Genomic DNA, 21,450 nt, shown 5'->3' with positions numbered 1-21,450 from the left:
ATGAACTTTACATGAACAGGTAGGGTGAGGCATTCACTGCTGTCATGAACTCTACATGAACAGGTAGGGTGAGGCATACACCACGGTCATGAACTCTACATGAACAGGTAGGGTGAGGCATTCATCACTGTCATGAACTCTACATGAACAGGTAGGGCGAGGCCTTCACCACTGCCATGAACTCTACATGAACAGGTGGGGTGAGGCCTTCACCACTGTCATGAACTCTACATGAAAAGGTAGAGAGTGAGGCATTCACCACTGTCATGAAGTCTACATGAACAGGTAGGGTGAGGCATTCACTGCTGCCATTAACTCTACATGAACAGGTAGGGCAAGGCATACACAACTGTCATGAACTCTACATGAACAGGTAGGGTGAGGCATACACCACTGTCATTAACTCTACATGAACAGGTAGGGCAAGGCATACACAACTGTCATGAACTCTACATGAACAGGTAGGGTGAGGCATACACCACTGTCATGAACTCTACATGAACAGGCAGGGTGAGGCATTCACTGCTGTCATGAAGTCTACATGAACAGGTAGGGTGAGGCATTCGCCACTGCCATGAAGTCTACATGAACAGGTAGGGCAAGGCATACACAACTGTCATGAACTCTACATGAACAGGTAGGGTGAGGCATACACCACTGCCATGAACTCTACATGAACAGGTAGGGCGAGGCATTCGCCACTGCCATGAACTCTACATGAACAGGTAGGGTGAGGCCTTCACCACTGTCATGAACTCTACATGAACAGGTAGGGTGAGGCCTTCACCACTGCCATGAACTCTACATGAACAGGTAGGCCGAGACCTTCACCACTGCCATGAACTCTACATGAACAGGTAGGGCGAAGCCTTCACCACTGCCATGAACTCTACATGAACAGGTAGGGCAAGGCATTCATCACTGTCATGAACCCAACATGAACAGGTAGGGTGAGGCATTCACCACTGTCACGAACTCTACATGAACAGGTAGGGCGAGACCTTCACCACTGCCATGAACTCTACATGAACAGGCAGGGTGAGGCATTCCTCACTGCCATGAACTCTACATGAACAGGTAGGGTGAGGCATTCACCACTGCCATGAACTCTACATGAACAGGTAGGGTGAGGCATACACCACTGCCATGAACTCTACATGAACAGGTAGGGTGAGGCATTCGCCACTGCCATAAACTCTACATGAACAGGTAGGGCGAGGCATTCGCCACTGCCATGAACTCTACATGAACAGGTAGGGTGAGGCATACACCACTGTCATGAACTCTACATGAACAGGTAGGGTGAGGCATACACCACTGCCATTAACTCTACATGAACAGGTAGCGTGAGGCATTCACTGCTGTCATGAACTCTACATGAACAGGTAGGGCGAGGCATTCACTGCTGCCATTAACTCTACATGAACAGGTAGGGTGAGGCATTCACTGCTGTCATGAACGCTACATGAACAGGTAGGGTGAGGCATTCACTGCTGTCATGAACTCTACATGAACAGGTAGGGTGAGGCATTCACTGCTGTCATGAACTCTACATGAACAGGTAGGGTGAGGCATTCACTGCTGCCATTAACTCTACATGAACAGGTAGGGTGAGGAATTCACCACTGCCATGAACTTTACATGAACAGGTAGGGTGAGGCATTCACCACTGCCATGAACTCTACATGAACAGGTAGGGCGAGGCCTTCACCACTGCCATGAACGCTACATGAACAGGTAGGGTGAGGCATTCACTGCTGTCATGAACTCTACATGAACAGGTAGGGTGAGGAATTCACCACTGCCATGAACTTTACATGAACAGGTAGGGTGAGGCATTCACCACTGCCATGAACTCTACATGAACAGGTAGGGTGAGGCATTCACCACTGCCATGAACTTTACATGAACAGGTAGGGTGAGGCATTCACCACTGCCATGAACTCTACATGAACAGGTAGGACGAGGCATTCACCACTGCCATGAACTCTACATGAACAGGTAGGGTGAGGCATTCGCCACTGCCATGAACTCTACATGAACACGTAGGGCGAGGCCTTCACCACTGCCATGAACAGGTAGGGTGTGGCAGGCCAAGTGTCATAATCACGACAAATCTGGGTATCAAACCAACGATCAACACTACTTGGTGGGCAAGGGACACAACTCAATGTAACAGAAGCTTGTCACTCCACCCACACTCCCCACAGACAAGTACAGGTTTGATGTAGGCATAGCTTCAATTAAAACACAACATTCTCATTTTGTAACATTTTTACAAAACTTTGACTTGGCTCATTCATTCAACACTTCAGTTATCAAAAGGGTTACATTAATTTCATGATCTAAACTGTTTTAAAACTGGTGTATGTCAATTAACCTATCTGACCTGCCATGGTCACCACCTAATCATGCGCTGTGTTGTATATTGAACAACAGCATCAAACTTTGTCACATTTAGCAGCGTTAGAAATTGGCACTAGTCCTATAGTCTTTGCCAAACTTCCCAATAGTTAAGGTATCATAAGGACTGGTAGAAATTTGCCCTTTTTAAGGGTTTTGCAATATGTTTTCATTGTAAGGACTAGTAGACTAAAACAGTTAGTTTCTGATGCTGTTTAGGTGTTAAGTGAGGATAATACACATGGAAGAACAACTTCAATTATAAATATCTTATCCTTACTTAGTACTCCAACTTCTAAATGCCTCTGAAAGAAGTCATGTGAGCTTAGAAAATGGTATCATTGCGATTATTCAGGGTATATGGAGACTAAGGCTTAAAAAATAATAGTCTTGGTTCTCAGGCACCGCCCGGATCATCATGAAGTCTGCCGCACGTTTCGTTTTTATTTCCATTTTAAAAAAAAATAAAATAAATTCTAATGCTTAAAAACAATGCGATCCAATATACCATGAAGTTACTTCCCTTTACACGCACACTGCTTATGGTAATGGCGGCAATAGGAGTTTGTACGCTTGTTTAAGTAGGGACACTATTTCCCACGTTGATGGTACACAAGTGTTTGTAACATTCTAGTTTGAACAAGCAGAAAAAAACCCAAAAAAACACCACACGCCTGCACTAGCACTATATATGCAAAAGTCTTTGCCTGAGAGCCAATTCTTTTATCTTTTTAAACCTATGTAAAGTGCGGACTGTTTCCATGACTCCGAGACTCCATGATAGGCCAGCCCACTTCACCCGGGCCGAGGGCTGCCATCACATGCCTGACAGTTGACTGACAGCGTCTATTTCTTCCTCATATCAGCAACAGTGACTTCCTTGTCCTCCAGGATCTTCACGTGGGGGCTGGACTGAAGGAGAGGAACAGGAGTGAGTGAGTATGGTTTTATGCCGCTTTTAGCAATATTCAAGCAATAACACGCTGGGGGACACCAGAAACGGGCTTCACTCATTGTACTCATGTGGGGAATTGAACCTGGGTCTTCGGCGTGACGAGCGAATGCTTTAACCACAAGGCTACCCACCGCCCTGAAGGAACAGGAAGTGAGTTGGGTCTAATGTTGCAGGATTTGTTATTTCAGGGCATGCCAGCTTGATATGGAAGAAAAGCCAGAGGTGATCAAATAACACTATAAAGCCACAGGGCGAATAACAATTCTGTCTGGTACATATGTTGACATTGTCTTAAACTTCTGACTAGATTTGGTAGGATGGTTTGTTGTTTAACGCCGCACTCAGCAATATTCCAGCTATATGACGGCGGTCTGTAAAATAATCGAGTCTGGACCAGACAATCCAGTGATTTATATCATGAGCATCGATCCACGCAATGGGGATAGATGGCATGCATCAACCAAGTCATCGATCCTGACCACCCGACAACTTCTTTATTACAATTAGGACCGACGTTTCGGTGTAGGTTCAAGCGCCGTTATCAAGCAAGTGATGTACAGAGTATGGTTGACAAGCATATATACATCATAGGAGGCAGTGTTTATACAGCTGAACAGTTTACTTAGTACTTCATCTTCTCAATGCCTCTCAAAGAAGCTTCATATATGACAACACAAAAACATTTGACTGTCTTACAAACCCTGCTTCTATCACTCTCCTACTTTACAGAATTCATAATTAAGGGGGTCCTGGGGTCTTTGAAGTTTGCTCCTATAGTATTTGAACCTAAGAAACACATTAATTTGTCATTGACAATGTTGCCTATGTAAAAGATTCCTGGAATTGTGTGCCTAATTGTGTGCCTAGGTTGAACACTGCACAATCTCATTAAAATCAGATCTAGTTCTCACTACCACTAAACAAAGATCTGAGGACATCCCATTACGAGTAACGTCAGACCGACCTTGTGCGAACTTTGACCGACCAATGGAATGACCAATCAGAAGGCAGCTTTCTCGTGCTTTACGACACCAATTTCAAATTGGCGAATACGCTTCAAAACATATTTTGACAAATTCTCGATTACAAATTTGAAACCTAAACAAAAGAACATTCTGGAATGGCTAATAGATGGTTTAGATTGTATGAATTCAGTTGTTAAACCTGTAACTATCGTTCGGAATACCCTGTGTTCAAGTTTTCGAGGTTGTATGATTAGAAAACACATTCCGACTGTCACTTTCATGATCTAGTAAGCGACGCTCTGATTGGTCGGATGAAAGGTCGTTCTGACATGACCCCCTACTGGGATGTCTTCAGATCTTTGTTTAGCAGTAGTGAGTCTGATTTGAATGAGATTGATCACTGCATGACATTGCTCCAACATCAAGTACAACTTACTTCAAACAATGGAGGCTCTTTGGTGTGATAGTGGAACCCAGGCTGACTGCAGCCCCCTATTTCTGCGATGCCACGGTCGTTTGTCAGGCGAAATATACCTGTTCTGTAACCACAACAAAAATAGTTTCAACCACAAAAAATGCAAACACATTTCACTCATCAAAAACAGACATTTGTGACATATATATAAGTGTCAGAAATATATTGAGATTATTAAATGAGTGTGTGTGTGATATGGCTTTTCAGAACAGTTGACATAACATCAACAATGATAGGTTGTGATACTGTGACATCATAAGTGATGTGTGACAATGTCACTCTGTTAATATGTCCCGTATATGCATGCAGAGACATGCTGAACATCTGTGTAAGGCTAAAAAAATAATAGTCTTGGTTCTCAGGCATTGCCTGGTTCATCATAAATACTGTATTCCAGTATTTTACTAATCAAGGAATACATTTATGTAGGGAGGCCCTTAGGGTTGAGGTCTTCACAGGCTAGGGTATCTGCACCCCACCATCCAACTGTGGGATAAATGCATAGTGTGAGATAGGATAACTTTAAAAATTTGTAAATTTTCTTATAAATTGTATATTTATATCCTTATCCTATCTCACACGTTAAATGCCCACCAAACCATCCCCGCATCACAGTTACACCAGCCTGTACGCTCTTGATTGAGAATGAGGGTGCTGGATATGTCAGGTGATCAGATCGCAGGGGTCGTGCTGCACGGGATTGCAGTGGTGCATGACCCATGCTCACAGTGGTGATTTTGTGATGTGTGGGATGTGTTGGGGTGATTGATGTTTTTAAAGCTGGAAACTTTGTTCTAGGACGTTTCAACATCAAGATCGAAGAATAAGAAGAAATGCATAGTGTGAGATAGGATAAGTTTAAGAATTTGTTTATCTGGTTACACAACTGTTTATTTGGTTACTAGTCTGAACAACCAAAACAAAAAACAAAAAATAATGACACCGTCCGCCCTCACTATATTTTCGAAAAACATTGCCTGAGAGCCAATTCTTTTATTTTTTTAAGCCTAAGCTATATAAAGTAAATGTACTTTCATATCACAAAAAAGGTATCTCCCTTCCTTCAGTAGATACTGAGGACCACTCTATCAACAACCAATGAAGATTTGGGTTAGAATTGGTCTTCAGCAACCCATGCTTGTAGTAAGAGGCGAATAACGGGATCGGGTGGTCAAGCTCACTGACTTGGCTGATGCATGTCATCATATCCCAATTGTGTGGATTGATGCTCATGATGTCAGTCACAGAATTGTCTGGTTCAGACTCGATTATTTTCAGACCGCTGTCATATAGCTGGAATATTGCTGAGTTCGGCGTTAAACAACAAACAACAACACTCAATCAACATGGAACCAGTCTTCCTTCACACTTACTCATTATATTTCGGGGAGCACACTATGGCGATGGCTTCTGGCAGCATGATCTGGTAGGGGTAGTGACTGTGTAGATCAACACTGGACAGGAAGGCTGTTTGTGTTGGATGGGTCTGTAAATCAGGGAATGAGTCAGTGAATCAGGCTTTATGTAGCTTTAAGCAATATTCCAACCTTATCATGGCAGAGGACACGATGGTGCCGTTGTACAAAGCAATCTTAGTGCTAAGGTGATTGTAACTCCTATACCTTACATAGAATTACGACAGGTGTAACGCTAAGGATGTTTTGTACCCATCATCCAGACCTGAACCCACAGTATGTCATGGAGAACCTCTCCAAGCATACTACTCAAAGCAAGTTAATATTAACTATAGTAATACGAAAAGAATCTGGTGTTCATGAACTTCTTTCGAATAGTATACCTCAAATGCAAAGAGAATATTTTTATTATCTTCTTATAATATCTTCAACAAATATTAATATCAAGAAAACAATGTACATTATTAGTTGTATTGACCTATCATATGTTAATCCTTATGATGATGTAAATGTTTCTCTGACAACTGCTCTGTGTCTATGTGTCCTCCTTATGGTCTCGGGGCTACCTACATGTATCCAGCCGAGGTTGATGAGGTTGTATTTGTCCTGGTAGTCGATTAGATCGATCTCGTTCTCCATGTCGCAGCTGTCGGGGGTGCCGCGCTGCTGGGGGATGAACAGGTGGGTCACGTGGAACTGGTCCTGGGCCTGAAGTAGAAGAACATAATATCGATCATCATACATGAACCAAAGACACACAGAACTCACCCGAGTGCCTTCTGACATCAAATATATCAACACCAGTTGAAGAAGCTCAAAACTGTGAGGCTTGCTGATGAGAGATTAGTGATGCCATGGTAACAGATCATGTCACAATGGTCTGCAAAGCATTCTGCTGCCGTTCATTGATATCACCTAAATGATTATCTCCCTTGGAAGCCAGTTTGGGATAATAAATATTCATCTATGAAGTTGGAAATCTGGCCATATTACGTTGACTTGACATGATGTAACTCCAAAATAGTTCAAAGCGGTGTTATTTCCACCTCGTTCATTCATTTCTTTAATCTAAAGCTCCGTACCAGAGTGCCAAACAGTATGCCTAATGTTTCCGTCTTCTTGTCTGTGTTGGATTGAGCAATGTCAATGAACTTCTTCATGAGGTCTGTGGGGACTGTGATCTCCCTCAGACCTCCAGCCCCACCCCCTCCTCCGATACTGGTGAAGTGGTCAAAGGTCATGACAGAAGGCTTGGTGCTCCGGTCTACCGAGGGGGGATTAGTTGGCCTGAAACAGCATCAATATTCAATAGAGACAATGCATCAAAGAAAATTTGGAAGAGAACATGCATCAGTGACATCACCTGACTTTTGCAAACTTGTGATCTTATGTTGTTGTTGTTGTTGTTGCTTGTTTGTTGTTAATGCTTCATGCAGCAATCTTCCAGCTATATGTAAATACTGTAAATCTTGAAATTAATGCGAGTGTGAATTAAATACGAAAAATGCAAGTGGTCTTTCCCCGCCTTAATTAACTTCACATTTATGTCTTGAAATGACTATCAACAATAAGACAGCCAACTTGAATATAAACACAAACGCAGTTTATTGAGCAGCAGTTGTAACAAGTATAAAACAATGTCATTTAAAGAATAGGAATTACACAAAGGGTATATGGTGAGTTATCACTGCTGGGGTCAAAAGTTCTACCCAATCGTGTCAAGCTTGTTGACACCTTCTCCGCATACCAATCAGTGAACTGTTGTTGGTTCAATTATTTTATTTCCTTTGAACTTCCTTACGGAAGTGCTCACCTCAGTGCTAATAAGCGGTGCTATTTGCTTTTTGATTGGATTAAGGTAAGGATATGTATCATTCCATTGGGGATGGGACGGGGGGAGTCGCATTGATATTGAGTCGCATTTTTGGTCAGGGGTCAGCAGTCGTATTAATTTGGAGACGCATTTATTTCCAGATTTACAGTAATCAACTCTAGGCCAGATATCCAGTGATTGATATCATGAGCATCAATCCATGCAATTGGGATATGTCACCTGGTCCATATAGTCGCTGTTTACAACTAGGATAGGTAGCTGGGGAACTACATTCTTACCCGGAATGCCCAACAGTAGTTCTCTCCAGATGCTTTTTGCCTTATTTGCTATTCATTCACCAGAGCTTACAATGTACTGACATTGAGCATCCCAATCTACAAAGTATATGTCCACATCCACTACTCAAACCCCACCTCCAGTCTCACTGCCAACCAAAGGTGTATTAAGCAAAGGGACCTCCCCTATTCATCTACAAGTTCATGACAATAGCCATCCATTTTTCAAATATTGACATAATATAGATTATTTAACTACCAGTTTTCACAATTGCCAAGGTGAACATAAATCAATGTTGGGCGAGGTGGCTTTTGTCTGTTTCAGTTTCTCCCTTTCTGCATACAGTATCATCACCATTAAAGGAATATAATTGTTTGCTCTTACAGTGGCCTCCTATGAAAGTCAGAGATTGGGACGGCACCAACTCTGACTTCTTGCATGGTCGATAATGGCATGAAACAGAAGGGATGATGGTATGTCTCAACTCTTCACCCTTCCTTCCGAGGCAAGGCAGTTAACTGATACATCCGGTTCGAAAACTGCTGTGCTGATTTCGGTCGATTGCAGGTTTCGCAAAGCATGTGTACCTCCCACTCGACATCAACAGATATTGTCCAATTTTTTTCATGTTTTTAAAGAAGGTGCTCACATGATTTGGTGCACTTCGCGAAGTAAGGCCTAATTTTGATTATCAATCAGATCGTCTTGACTGGGCACTGCCGTTTTGTTTGGAGCTAATGCAAGTGATATGAAAGGTGGTATCTGATTGGTCAGTATGAGGGACATAGACGTGAGATAACCTGTAGCAGCCACTAGTGGCACTATAATCGAGCCCAGAAATTCCAGCCTAGATCAGCAAGGTTGGAAACTGGACTTTTACACTCAGTTCACTTCCTTGCCTGGGGATGATGCTCTTCACCAGGATGAACAGTGTACTAATAAAAAACTTCCTCAGAAACCTGCTCTACTTTAGCCCATAAAATGCACAACATACTGCTCATGAGACCTCACATGCAAAATGAGAACAAACAATCTACAGATCTTACTCATTATCACTAATGGCCAGCTTCTTCAGTTCCCGGTCAGGTATGCCTGGTACTGACGAGGGTCCCGTGATCTGGTCGTACGATGGTGGGGCTGGGAGCACGGCAGAGGGCGGGGCAGTGGGTGGCAACCCGGGACTGCTGATGTCGTTCAAGCCAAATTGAGCGTCCAGTTCGGGATCGAAAACCAGTACAGTTGCCGCGGCAACCCTGGGCTGCTGCCTGTCCTGATCCTGCTGGGCACGACTCTGCAGCTCTCGGTAACGCTCCTCCTGCTCCCGGCGCCATTTGTCATCAGCTTCCTTGGCCTTGAGCGCTTTGATAGCAGCCTGCTCCTGCTGCACTCGTTCCTCTTCCTCCCTCCTCAGCTGCGCCTCCTGCTCCAACGCTTCCTGGCGCTTACGCTACAACAACAGGGTTTTACCAGACTTAAAATATTGTGTCCTATACGCATAAACGGATGGAAACAATAAATTTACAGTGCCTTTCCTGTTGCATGCAAAACAGTATAGCGATATGAAACATTAAATGTATCAAAATTGTGGATTTCATTTACATATAACCAACCTTTCTCTTCTACACTCAACATGCTCAATGTTCAGGGTATCAATGATTGATTTTCCTAAAAATCACAGGATTGGTTTTACAATAAAAGCTGGTTGCCATGTTTTAAATGAAACTTAATTTCTGTGAAAATTCTAATCAGAATTGCTAAATTGAAATTATGCATGCAAAGTTTCTGTTTCATAAACCTTAAGATACCATGGATAGTACTTATTTATTGTCTTTTGTCTCAGTGTTACTCCTTGTTTCAGGTTTGTGTGTTCAAACTGTTCAGTGGTTACACTGTTAATCTCATGTAGTCAGCAATAACTCTTCGCAATCATTAACTTGTTTCAGAAATATGCTTCAAGGACTGTCATTCTAGTAAGGGGAGGTAACTTAGTCACTTATTATTTCCAAAGATGCAGCAATTCCACTTTGCAGAGTTGCTAGGCTCTGCCAAATCTGTTGATTACTTTAAGAAATGAATTATCCTTTAATTGATTTATACATATGTTATATGATAGGCCTATGGCCTCCCTTCTCAGAATAAACATCTTCAGAGCCAGGATCAACTTGCCTTGGGCTACACCCTTAGACCTTACATATTTTTTGCCTGGTTTACGGATTTGGAACCTTAAAAATAGAAAATTCATAAAAGAAATAAAATCAGAAAGACAAGGTTGTTTTCAAACCACTGACAGTAAAGATCACTTTGACAATTAACAGACAATAAAATGCAGTTGTCAGATTTCAGACTTACAACATTTATAAGGACACAAACCAGGCCAAAAGGTTATATTTTTTCTAACACCTTCCAATCCAAATTCAACATGGCCTAATGACTCCATGGTCCGTCACCGTACCTATGTATGTCTATCCTCCCACACTGAGCTCACTTGAACAGTTACTGTTCACGCAGCATTAGACCAAACTCACTCTAGTAGACATTTATTACAAACTCTACATTGTGCGTTTCATTCTGTATTATCTGAATATGACTGGACGCACCTCAGCAGCCTGCCTCTCCCTCTCCTGGGCCGTGTATCTCGTCTTCAGTTTGCTCTTGATCTCTTCGGCTAGAGGAAATACATGCTTCAGTTTCTGCAAAATTGACACAGATTGTTTTGTGATCACTGAAAAGTTCACAAAACTGCCTGCTGCAGTGTGTCATCACACTTCCTAGCTACAGTATCTCTATCATGTCATCTATTCATAGCGAAAAATCATATTGCCACAAGAACAGAACCCACGAGAATAAGAGAAGTTAGTTTAACATCACTGGGTCAAATATTTGGAATCTACACAACAATTCTAATGGTACCCTCTTACCCTCTTTAACTCAGCAAGTTCCGTGTGGGGAGCCGACTTGTAGTCTGGATGTCTTGGCAGTTTCTCTATAAATAATCTGTAAAAGACAACACTGATAATATATCAACCCTTACCAGTGATGAAGACATGAAACTTTTCTGGGCAACGTCTTTATTGTTTGTCCCAACATTTCAGGGCTGCCTCTTGTCCCTCCATCTTTCCCCTCCCCTGATGAAGGGGTGTGTAGGGGTAGTGGAGAGAGCACACAAAACATGCAGACAATGACTTTTGTCCCCACACTTAATAATTCCTAACACAACAGGAAAAACAATTGAAACTAGAATGTGTTTTTACTCATAAAAACAAATATGTTATGTGGAATATGATGGGAACACTGACACCAATGCCAATGCCAACACCAATGGCAACCGAACCAAAAACAATATTCAATCCACCCTTTTGGGGAGGAAATATAATTGTAAATCATCACGTGAAGCGATGTTTTATCACAAATTTCACATTTTCATTGACCAAGTTGCTTCTGTTCATTCACCTGAAGCAACATGTTATAGTTTTTGACTACACAATAAACCACATAGCAATTTTTCTTGAACCTTGCATGCAAGAACGGATGTGCACATTACACTCAAGTATGCACTATACCATGCTATACACTAGAAAATACAGTACTCTACACCTGCACACTGACTGATGCAGTACACCTTGAGGATGTCACTTGATGCCACTTGATGATTACACAAGCTATTAGCAATTAAAGTGATCAGCATGATATAACTCATCAAGGTACAATTGTTGCACCATTGTTTGATCTGGTATTGTCCTTTCAAGGGGATAATGTTTATCACAACATGGTCAGCAAACCATTAATGAAATACACTAACTCACTAAGTGATCTGTTAAAGTAGAAAGTGTGAGATGCCTTGTGACCATGATGCCTGAAACAGTCCTTCCACTGCATCAAACGAGAAACACTTCATCTCTTTAAAATAAAATACACATTTTTTTGTGTCTGTCAAATGTTGATGTCCTAAATACAACTACAGTTGGCAATGATTACAATCAGTGTCATTGTGTTTATCCGCTAGTTCAAGAGATGCAAGATACACAGCTGAATGGTGTGAATTCCAAGTTTTGATCAGACCAAGAAAAATGCAGTTCTTATAAAAGATGGCAGTTCCTTGTAATTTGTGCCCAAATCTGTTGAAGCAGTTTACAGTGATGACAGGACTGGAATGACACACAAAGTTGTGATATGATACACAATGTTTGAAATCAAGTCAAGGGCGTCCTCGTTATGATCCTCAAATTGAGAGTACAAGATTGAGGGGGGTCCCTACATTGGAATATTACAGCAGCAACACCCCTCAAACAGACACACATCCACATCCACACCCGCACCCACACCCACACCCACACCCACACCCACACCCACACCCACAAACCCACAAACCCACAAACCCACATCCACACATACCTTGATTTTATACACTGGACCTTGAAATACACTCTCAGTCGATTTCTATTGTGCTTTCAGCCCAAAAGTATTACCACACATACTTTGAATATTGGAGTATCCCCACAACTCTTTATTCTGTAATTGTTCATGTGATCACTGAAAAATGCCTACCGACAATTACTGAGAAATACATACTTTTCTATAAATATTAGCTTCAGTGGTGATGCAGCCATCAAATCAGCTGTTTCAATCAAAGGTGGTTATTGTGATTTGATATCTCTGTTTAACAAATCAGAATTGAGTAATTTCCAAATTCATGGAAGAATATTTAATGATTCTGTTTTTGCTACAAGCTTTGCTCTGTCTGTGAGTGTGAGTCTGTACGTAGATGTGTGACACTCACGTGATGTACTTGGAGTACAGGATAAAGGCACTCTCCAGGTTCCCCTCATCCAGGTATATGTTTGCCATCCGGATCATCTCACGACCTGAACGAAGGTAGAGTTTGGGTGATATTGCCTTGTCCACATCAACCTTGGAGCCATAATCACAGAGAGCCCGGACACGAGCTGCTGGTTCGTGGATGTGTGTGAACATCTGTACAGCCATCAGCTCCTGAAGCAAACACAGACACAGGATGTTATAAACACTTCAGGGATGTACAAGACTGGCTCAGAAAACGATATTCAGCCCAAATTCTACAACAAATATCAGTAAACATGCAAAAATTGGAGAAAAAAATACCCACCTCATAATTATCATGAACGTTATCACTTACTTACTTAAATTAGGAATTTAACGTGCGCTTTCCGACATATGAGTATTTCGCTTTGTGGAGGTGACTTGTATATCACTGATAACAGCACCAGGAATGATATATGTTTTTTTACTTAGTTTCACATTACTGCATTGAATAAAATATGAAAACACTCTGAGTTTCAGAAAATAAGATTTTTTTGAAAATCCAGATTCTGAACAATTCTGACAATTTTTTCCCCAATTTGCCTGCCAAGAGTATTTATTTGAAATGCTAGATAAATCCCTGTATTTACCCAATATTTGTGTATCAAGACTCCATTCCTATATCAATAGGTTTGACAAATTTGAACCAACAGATAAAGTTAGTATGACAGTATTTTATTGGAATTTAAACATGATGAAGGGACGGTTGTGAGAACAAAGCCTTGCTCTATTGTTGTCTCACAACTGTAACATGTACTTCCTGATAATAGAAAGTGTCCACATATAATAGAAAGTGTCCACATATACCATATTCATGTATCTAGTGGGACAGTTTGCACAAACTACATTTAACATTTTCCACTCAAACTCACAGGTCAGGCGTCTGTGTAAATTTTGAGGTAGGTGCAGCTTAAGCAGAACTGTGGTGGTTAATATGTTCATTATCTTCGAATGTAAAAATACTGTAATCACTGTGGTGGCATCAGGTCCAGTGCACAGTGCCTAAGTCACAGATCAGGCAACGTCAAGCAACATTAACTCTTAAAGTTTCAGTCCTGTCCCACACTGAAAAGTTCCCATAGTTACTTTGACTATATGCCTCCAAATATGCCTGTTTGCACAGCAGCAAATGGGTACCCGGTGGGATGAGATGGTAATCCAAATATTATAAAAAAAATGCATTTGTCACATTTGCTGAAAATATTTAGAATTCAGACCATGTTCATCAGCATACACATGCTACAAAGTCCAAAACTTCATGAACTAGTAACAAGATGTAAGGACTGGTATTTTTCGCAAGAAAATATTAATCTTCCATAAATGAATAGTCCAATAGTTCAGTAGTGGATGGAGTAAGCTCAAAAGTTCTGACAAGTACAAACAAAGGGTCAATACAATCACTCCCAACAATAAACACAACATATTGGTATGTTCCACAGGTACGATTCAAAGTAAAGAACGCAATAAAGAAAAGGGAATCTTGGCCACTACAATATATATAAATGATATAATGGATAGCATGAAACAAACCTTACCATGTTTACCAGCATGCCACTGAGCAATGGTTGCAGTGTGCAACCATACCCAATATTTATGTCAACACAGCCTAACCAAGTTGAACAACACACAGCACCCTTACCATGCTATCATTGTTGACAAAACTAGTACTACCCATGCAGAATGTTTATGTCCACCACCACAACTATACTGTAGCTTTGTACTGCCTGTACTACACCAGCTGTAGCCATGCAACTCAAGTGTTAAGCATGTTTAACAAAGAAACTGAAAATACTCAACAGCTGTAAGTCTACCATATTTAAAAATACAATTCAAAAGACATATAAAATAATATCACCATAACCATGATAGATCGATGACTAGTGTTCCAATATCACAAACAATATGACAACCATATCATGTGCCAAGGAGGGGTTTTGTGCCAACATTAAGAAATACTGATGGGCCTTGAGAGACAAAGACATTTAACCAAATAACATGAATAACAGCCCGATTTTGAAACGAACTCATGCAAATATTTGGTCACATATTTCCCCAGCACCATCTAACACCACGTCAAAAATATGATCTCTGTCAACCGCGTATAAATCCAACCTATAAAATCTCTTTGAACTTGTGAATCCTTTTAAAACGTTTCTCAGCACACAAACAGGTAAAGTGTAATACAGGCAAGCTGTTCAGAAGCATGAAAACATTACTCACGTGAGTCATTTTCTAAAGAAATCATATGAGGGTGACAGTGACAGCTGCGGACTGCCTGGCAATGTCCTGCTGTGTTCATCGAATATATGACATCCCTCAAATACCAATCGGTTCTAAAATTAAATATGAAATACCTCTAAAGTATATACCGATGTCACCGAGTGACACGTCTGTTCTCTTTCACCTCAAAAGCGTAAATTCGATAAGCCTTCTCAGTTCATGTAAACACGGCAGCCATCTTGTATTACAATACTTCCGGACAGACAGCGTGATGTCCTAATCAATGGCTTGTTCATAATTAGACTTTTGTATACAATATAGTTACATCATTTGATTATAAACTATATGTATTTACTTATTTTAACTAAAGATTTATTTTAAAGCGTTAAATATAACGGTGAATAATGTTTAAGAAGCATATCTACCGGTACCTCACGTTGATATTGTTCATCCGATATTTTGTTGCCTGTAAAATCTTGTTACAGAGACACTTTGGCAAACTGTGGAACGAAGTAAAATATTGCCATATTTTATTGAGCGTCCTCATGTTGATAGTTTCGTAATATAATTCTGAATCAAGACAATAAGATTTTCCTTATCATATTGTTTCATAGTAACACCCTGGTGCAAAAATGCGTACATCATCTACACTAGAGATTTTATTGATAAAAGTATCTAGCTGCAGGCAATTATGTTTTGTTTAAAAGTGCATTATTCGTAAGCACGTGTTTCTTTTAGAATTTGTAAATAGATATGAATAATTTAAGCCTTCAAAATGGTAATTAATCAATTACCCACTGTTTGTTTCTGAAATAAACATTAATACCATGTTGATAACACATTTGAAGTAAATGTGCTCTGGTGAAGTGTAGGCTTCCAGGCATTTGATCTTGTTTTTAGAACATATTTGTAAACATTGCAGAACTTCCTGACTGGAAGGGGTCGGGTGGAATTTAACGTTCCCTTGTGCCGTGACTTGCTATTTCACATCGTGTACCATGCCGCGAAACAAGATTGATGATGCACTGAGGAATCATTCTGCGGTGGCTGAGTTATATCGCAGCGTGTCAGTTTCATGTCGGCGGTTTGCCCGATAAATTCAGGTCTAAGATGTTTACCACTTAGGTGAAACCCACAAGCACATGTAAGGTGCTGACAAACCAAGAAACATAACCAGCACCAGATAGGATTCAACCCATGATCATAGGTGTCTGGCACGTCTAAGGGACGCAACTCTGCATAGCAAATTGTGGCGCCAGATCACATGGACTATAAATCAGGGCATTTATAAGCAAAGTATTACATGTAGTTGAAAGGTTGTTGGTTGGTTGGTTTGTTGTTAAGCGCCACACTCAGCAATATTCCAGCTATATGACGGCGGTCTGTAAATAATCGAGTCTGGACTAAACAATCCAGTGATAAATATCATGAGCATCGATCCACGCAATTGGGATACGATGACATGCATCAACCAAGTCAGCGAGCCTGGTAGTTGAAAGGATAGCACTGTTATCCTTACATGATAGCTGGATTTTACTAAGCGTAGTAAAATGAGTAAGCCTGGTAAACTTAGTATGAAATATGACGCGAGTTTAGTTTTTTTCGACCCTTTCTATCACTCGGTATTTACAAGTAAAGGAAGTTAATACACTTAGGGACAAAATAAACTACCTCTCGGCTGATTTTATCATGTGTTTGATTTTCAATTGAAAATATCCTAAGTTAGCGATATTATATTAAAAAATGAACTGCACTGGTGGTAGGTCAGCTCTCAAAGAAGTACTTCTACATGGTTATAATTTGTAAGATATAATAAAACTTTAAAACTTATGTTTTATCATAGTACACAACTGCTGATGGGTATCATAGACATCTTACCTTTGAAAATGAATACATTTGCTCTTTTCGGCAAAAGTTTACAACATTTCAAACATGGCGGGGGCGTGTGTCATTTTTTACCCCAGTCTTCATTGAACCAATTTATTTTCACACACAATTACCCAGCCACAGATTATATTTTACAGGCTGGTGCAGGAATGAGTGATGGTTAAAGAGACATAATCAAATTTAACAACAGTTCTTTCTCATTTCCAGCACATAAAAAAAAAACAAGCTCCATATACTTTGGCCCCTCAGTTTAGAAAGCCATTCCATTGTACGAGTGAATTAGGATATTTACAGTGGTCTCTTTGGCAAACAAGAAACGACTATGGACAGCGGGGTCACATTGTCATAAGGTTAAGGGGGACTGCATGTGATTGAATGCTTAAATAATGCCGGAATCAGCAATATTACATATGTTTGACGGCGGTCTGTCTCAAAGAATGGGACGTATATTTCAGTCCCATTTAATAGATTTCTGTCTTCGCAAGTCTCAAATGACAACTCGTAATTAATTGTCATTATTCAATTTTTTACAAATAGTAACACTTTGCATGTGGTTTTAGAGTTTAGAATAGATTTTGACGATAACAGCGCCTTATGGGATAAGGGCCACTAGGCGGTCTTGTATATGTGTGAAAAGAAATAAACCGGTTGATGTAAGAATTATCAATGAAACGACATGTTTCTTACTCTCAGCGTCAGGCGCAAAATTTCGATAGAAACAAAAACAAATCCCTTTGAATTGAAAAGGAGCCTCGGTGAGATGGGAGATTCAAAACATGAACCTGTGAAAATCTAGACTTGCTTCATTTGGGCTATATGCTGGTACTACCGTTAATATCGTTAGGCTGCATTCTCTTGATAAATAAGATCTAAAAATTATAGCCAGCTTCTTGTCATTATTATTATGTAAAATATGTAAATATGTAATTACATTGCTCTTTAGAAGCCAAATGTTCAGAAGTTCTAAAGCAAAAGTCATACTGGGGAAATTGTATGAAGTATGAACATACCTGAAACTTTGATGCACCCTTGTAAAGTAACTCGAATTGTGAGCTTTGACTTTGAACAGTATTTCACAAATAAATCAGCTCACACAGTGTGGTTGGATAGACACACCCCCCCCCCCCCCCCCCCCCCCCACCACCACCACCACCACCACCACCCAAAAAATAAATTGTGAGCGTGTTTTACTCACGGTAATTGAATGGGTCACGATTTTAACGAACAATATATTTGTTGTTGCATTGTTTAAATTTCAAGCGAATGTCTAACAGTGTGTATCTGAGGGCTGCGGTGGGGGTTAATTGTACTTTATTTGTGTTGGGGTTACTGAGTACAGATGTCCTTCACACGCTAACAGTGCAAGTCGGGACTGCTTGCTTGTTTATTTATCTCCGACAACGCTCCCTCGATCAATGTGTTGAATTAGTCCTTACGATAACTCTCGAGGTGATGCTGTGTGTACTACGCTTCACACCCACGCCGAGTTCCTGTGTCTAAAACATGAAGCGTCCGCACCAAATGAAGTGAGACCTTAAATCGAATTCAAATAACTCGTTCTATTATTGAACTTGATGGAATGATATCAACGCTGTATAAACTAATTTCGATATCCCGCTTGTCTCGAAATACGCATACCTCGATAATGTTTCACTCGCCCCGGGACTTCGAGTTATCAAGGTTCCAGTGTATGGACAGGAAGTGGTTGAATTAGTGTACTTAAAGCAGAGACAATAAAATATTATGTCTGGATGTCTGAAAAAAATAACTTTAAGAAGAGACAATACTCTGCTTAAAGTTATTTTTTTGGCAGACATCTACACCATCATAACCAAACTAGAACAACATGTGTTTTAAACAAAAACAAGCAAACTATTTGTTCCATGTTTCAATATTCGGATCTTTCAGAAAACATGTTTATAATAAGCAATATGCTACATGTTACATATGCATAATTTTGCAACTGATTTTGTATAACATTGGTTAATTTATTACAAGCTGATTACTTTATACCTATTATATGCTGCAGTTCAAAAACACCTGTTCTCAGTCATCACATAGGAGAAAGGCAATTAGATATTCACTCATTAGTGGGTTGCGGCTGTTAATTACCTATAATTAGGTGTTCCCGGGATGACATGTGTGATTTATTGACTATTCGCTCTGATTGGAATATGCCACCTTGGCAGCGGGTCCATTATGTAAGTCAATATGCATAACGGTTTCGTGAGAAACCACATGTATACGTACAGTGGGTGGGTATGGTTTTACGCCGCTTTTAGCAACATTCTGCCAATATCACGTCGGGGACACCAGAAATGGGCTTCACACGTTGTACCCATATTGGGAATCGAACCCGTCTTGGAGCAAACGCTTTTAAAACAAGGCTTACCCACTGTCCCACTTATCCTTATAATAAATGTACATACTACCATGCCTATTTTACTGAAAGCGTGTGTACACCGTTTCAATAAACAAAATAACCAACGAAAACTGTCTACTCCCTATTACTCCAAATGGCAGTGCATAAGTTTGGTGTAATTATGGTTTAAGTTGTGTTTCTCTAAGTGCTGATAATGCGAAACGAATGGTAATTTATTCATACAACATCCGTAGGCCAAATTACACGGGTAAACATTTTCCCTCTTCACCGTTTGACAATAAAATTGGTTTGTTTCGAGGAACGTGATTGGCTGAAACGCTCCAAATTCCTTGACCTTCCTCGAAATTGCAGAGAAAACAAAATTGTTTGCTGTGTCGGGATATCTGTTCTCTGTGTTTATACAGGAATACTGCCTTTTGTCGGAATAATTTATTCAAAAGGTAAGCAGGTATGTTTTCATATAGTTTTTGTTGGCTGTAACGTCAGTCTATATCGTGTTGTTAAGGAAGACCCAAACACAAAATGGTTAAATGTAGTGACACCTCCACTGGGCGAACATCATGCAACATGCCCAAGCAGTTGCATGAATGGAGGGAAACTCGTTTACCTTGGCAATAACTCAAGGTATTTATGAGAATTAGACAACATTATTCCAGCCATTTTTAGAATATTAATTCTGTAATATATGATGTTATTATCACTCGCATGTATGTACATAATTCATTTTGTACGGCTGTGAGTGTGAATTTTTTGGTTGTGTAGTTCTTTGAATTTTATTCAACCCAAGCTGCTGTCTGTACATGCTTCTGTTTCTTTCAGAAAACATGTATAATAGAATAGAATAAGCAAAATGCCAAATGTTAAATGTTAAATATGCATATTTTTTCAATTGATTTTGTATTAGATCTACATCGTAATAAATGAAATGGTTAATTTATTACTGGTCAGCTGATTACATATTTAGGTGCAGGGGGTATCACCATTTGGTTAGGTAAAAACATTGGATTTGTTTAGAAATCCTGTCTGTTTTATACATTAATTCAGGTAGAAGTTAATACTTGTTTGCTAGCCTCAACTACTAGCCTAATGAAAATCCATTGAATTATATATTGTTGGGTCATTTTGATGTTTTCATTACTCACCAGTGAAGAGAACGCCTGTTCAGAACAATGCACCTTTATCACACATTGTGTAAAAACATCACGTGTGAATGAAATATTTTTGGCATCAGCTGGACATTTGAATTGGGGGTGTCATTAGCACTGTGCAACTGTGCTCTTCAACGTCTACTCTACGATAGACACTGCAACTTTCTTCACTATGTGTGAATGTATTGTTGACAAATTTTATTGGAATCAAGTCAAGAGTTTTGGCAGTTGCCGGTGATCTGTCGCAGAACTTGAGAACAAATGAGTTTGAAATAGAGTATGCTGAATCTCATTTTTTTTATTGTAGTAGTGCAAGCATCATGACATTAAATGAGGTCAGAGACTCACTTATAACCAAATTTATGTCAAAAGCATGGGTAGTTTGGCAAATCCTAGAGTACTGGTGCCAAATTCTAGCCCTGAGCTTATCACTAATTTCAACCAATTTTATAAAATATAAACCATCTCCTGACTTGTAGGAAACCACACAGTGGACATGACAAGACTCAACCAGCGGGCCTTGTGAGTCTACTTGCCGACACTTAGCTGAGTTTGAAGCTAGATTCTCCATTGTATGCACATATTTCTAACTTAGTGATTAAGCGTATCATGCTATCATGAATATGATTTTATAACTGGCATCATATCATTTC

General features: G+C 40.1%; 2 protein-coding genes across 7 annotated transcripts in view; one reads left to right on the top strand and one right to left on the bottom strand.

The window, feature by feature from the left end:
• Nucleotides 1-2,094: 2,094 nt before the first annotated feature.
• LOC139468900 (STAM-binding protein-like A) lies at nt 2,095-15,618 on the bottom strand. 3 transcript variants are annotated; one of them, XM_071251033.1, is made up of 10 exons: nt 15,564-15,618; nt 13,101-13,312; nt 11,242-11,317; nt 10,921-11,013; nt 9,370-9,770; nt 7,296-7,500; nt 6,784-6,921; nt 6,172-6,284; nt 4,760-4,862; nt 2,095-3,315 (listed from the first exon to the last, which is right to left on the bottom strand). In XM_071251033.1, the coding sequence occupies exons 2-10, from the start codon at nt 13,304-13,306 to the stop codon at nt 3,250-3,252; spliced, it is 1,401 nt and encodes a 466-aa protein (XP_071107134.1). In that variant the 5' UTR covers nt 13,307-13,312; nt 15,564-15,618; the 3' UTR covers nt 2,095-3,249. The 3 variants fall into 3 exon arrangements, with proteins under 3 accessions (XP_071107134.1, XP_071107133.1, XP_071107132.1); XM_071251032.1 differs by having other exon boundaries at nt 15,514-15,612; XM_071251031.1 differs by lacking the exon at nt 15,564-15,618 and adding an exon at nt 15,380-15,402.
• Nucleotides 15,619-19,995: 4,377 nt separating this feature from the next.
• Nucleotides 19,996-21,450, top strand: part of LOC139467906 (protein FAM13A-like) — a 95,498-nt gene continuing 94,043 nt past the window's right edge. For 2 of the 4 annotated variants that reach the window (XM_071249463.1, XM_071249451.1), the window contains exon 1: nt 19,996-20,089. The gene's annotated coding sequence lies outside the window, so the exon portion shown is untranslated. Of the gene's footprint in view, nt 20,098-20,190; nt 20,274-21,450 lie in introns of those variants that run through there. The other 2 variants (XM_071249455.1, XM_071249454.1) reach the window with 2 other exon arrangements.

The sequence above is a fragment of the Haliotis cracherodii genome, unplaced genomic scaffold, assembly GCF_022045235.1.
Source record: "Haliotis cracherodii isolate W230 unplaced genomic scaffold, xgHalCrac1.p SCAF_2, whole genome shotgun sequence".
Taxonomy (NCBI): Eukaryota; Metazoa; Mollusca; class Gastropoda; order Lepetellida; family Haliotidae; genus Haliotis; species Haliotis cracherodii.
This window is presented reverse-complemented; position numbering and strand designations above follow the sequence as displayed.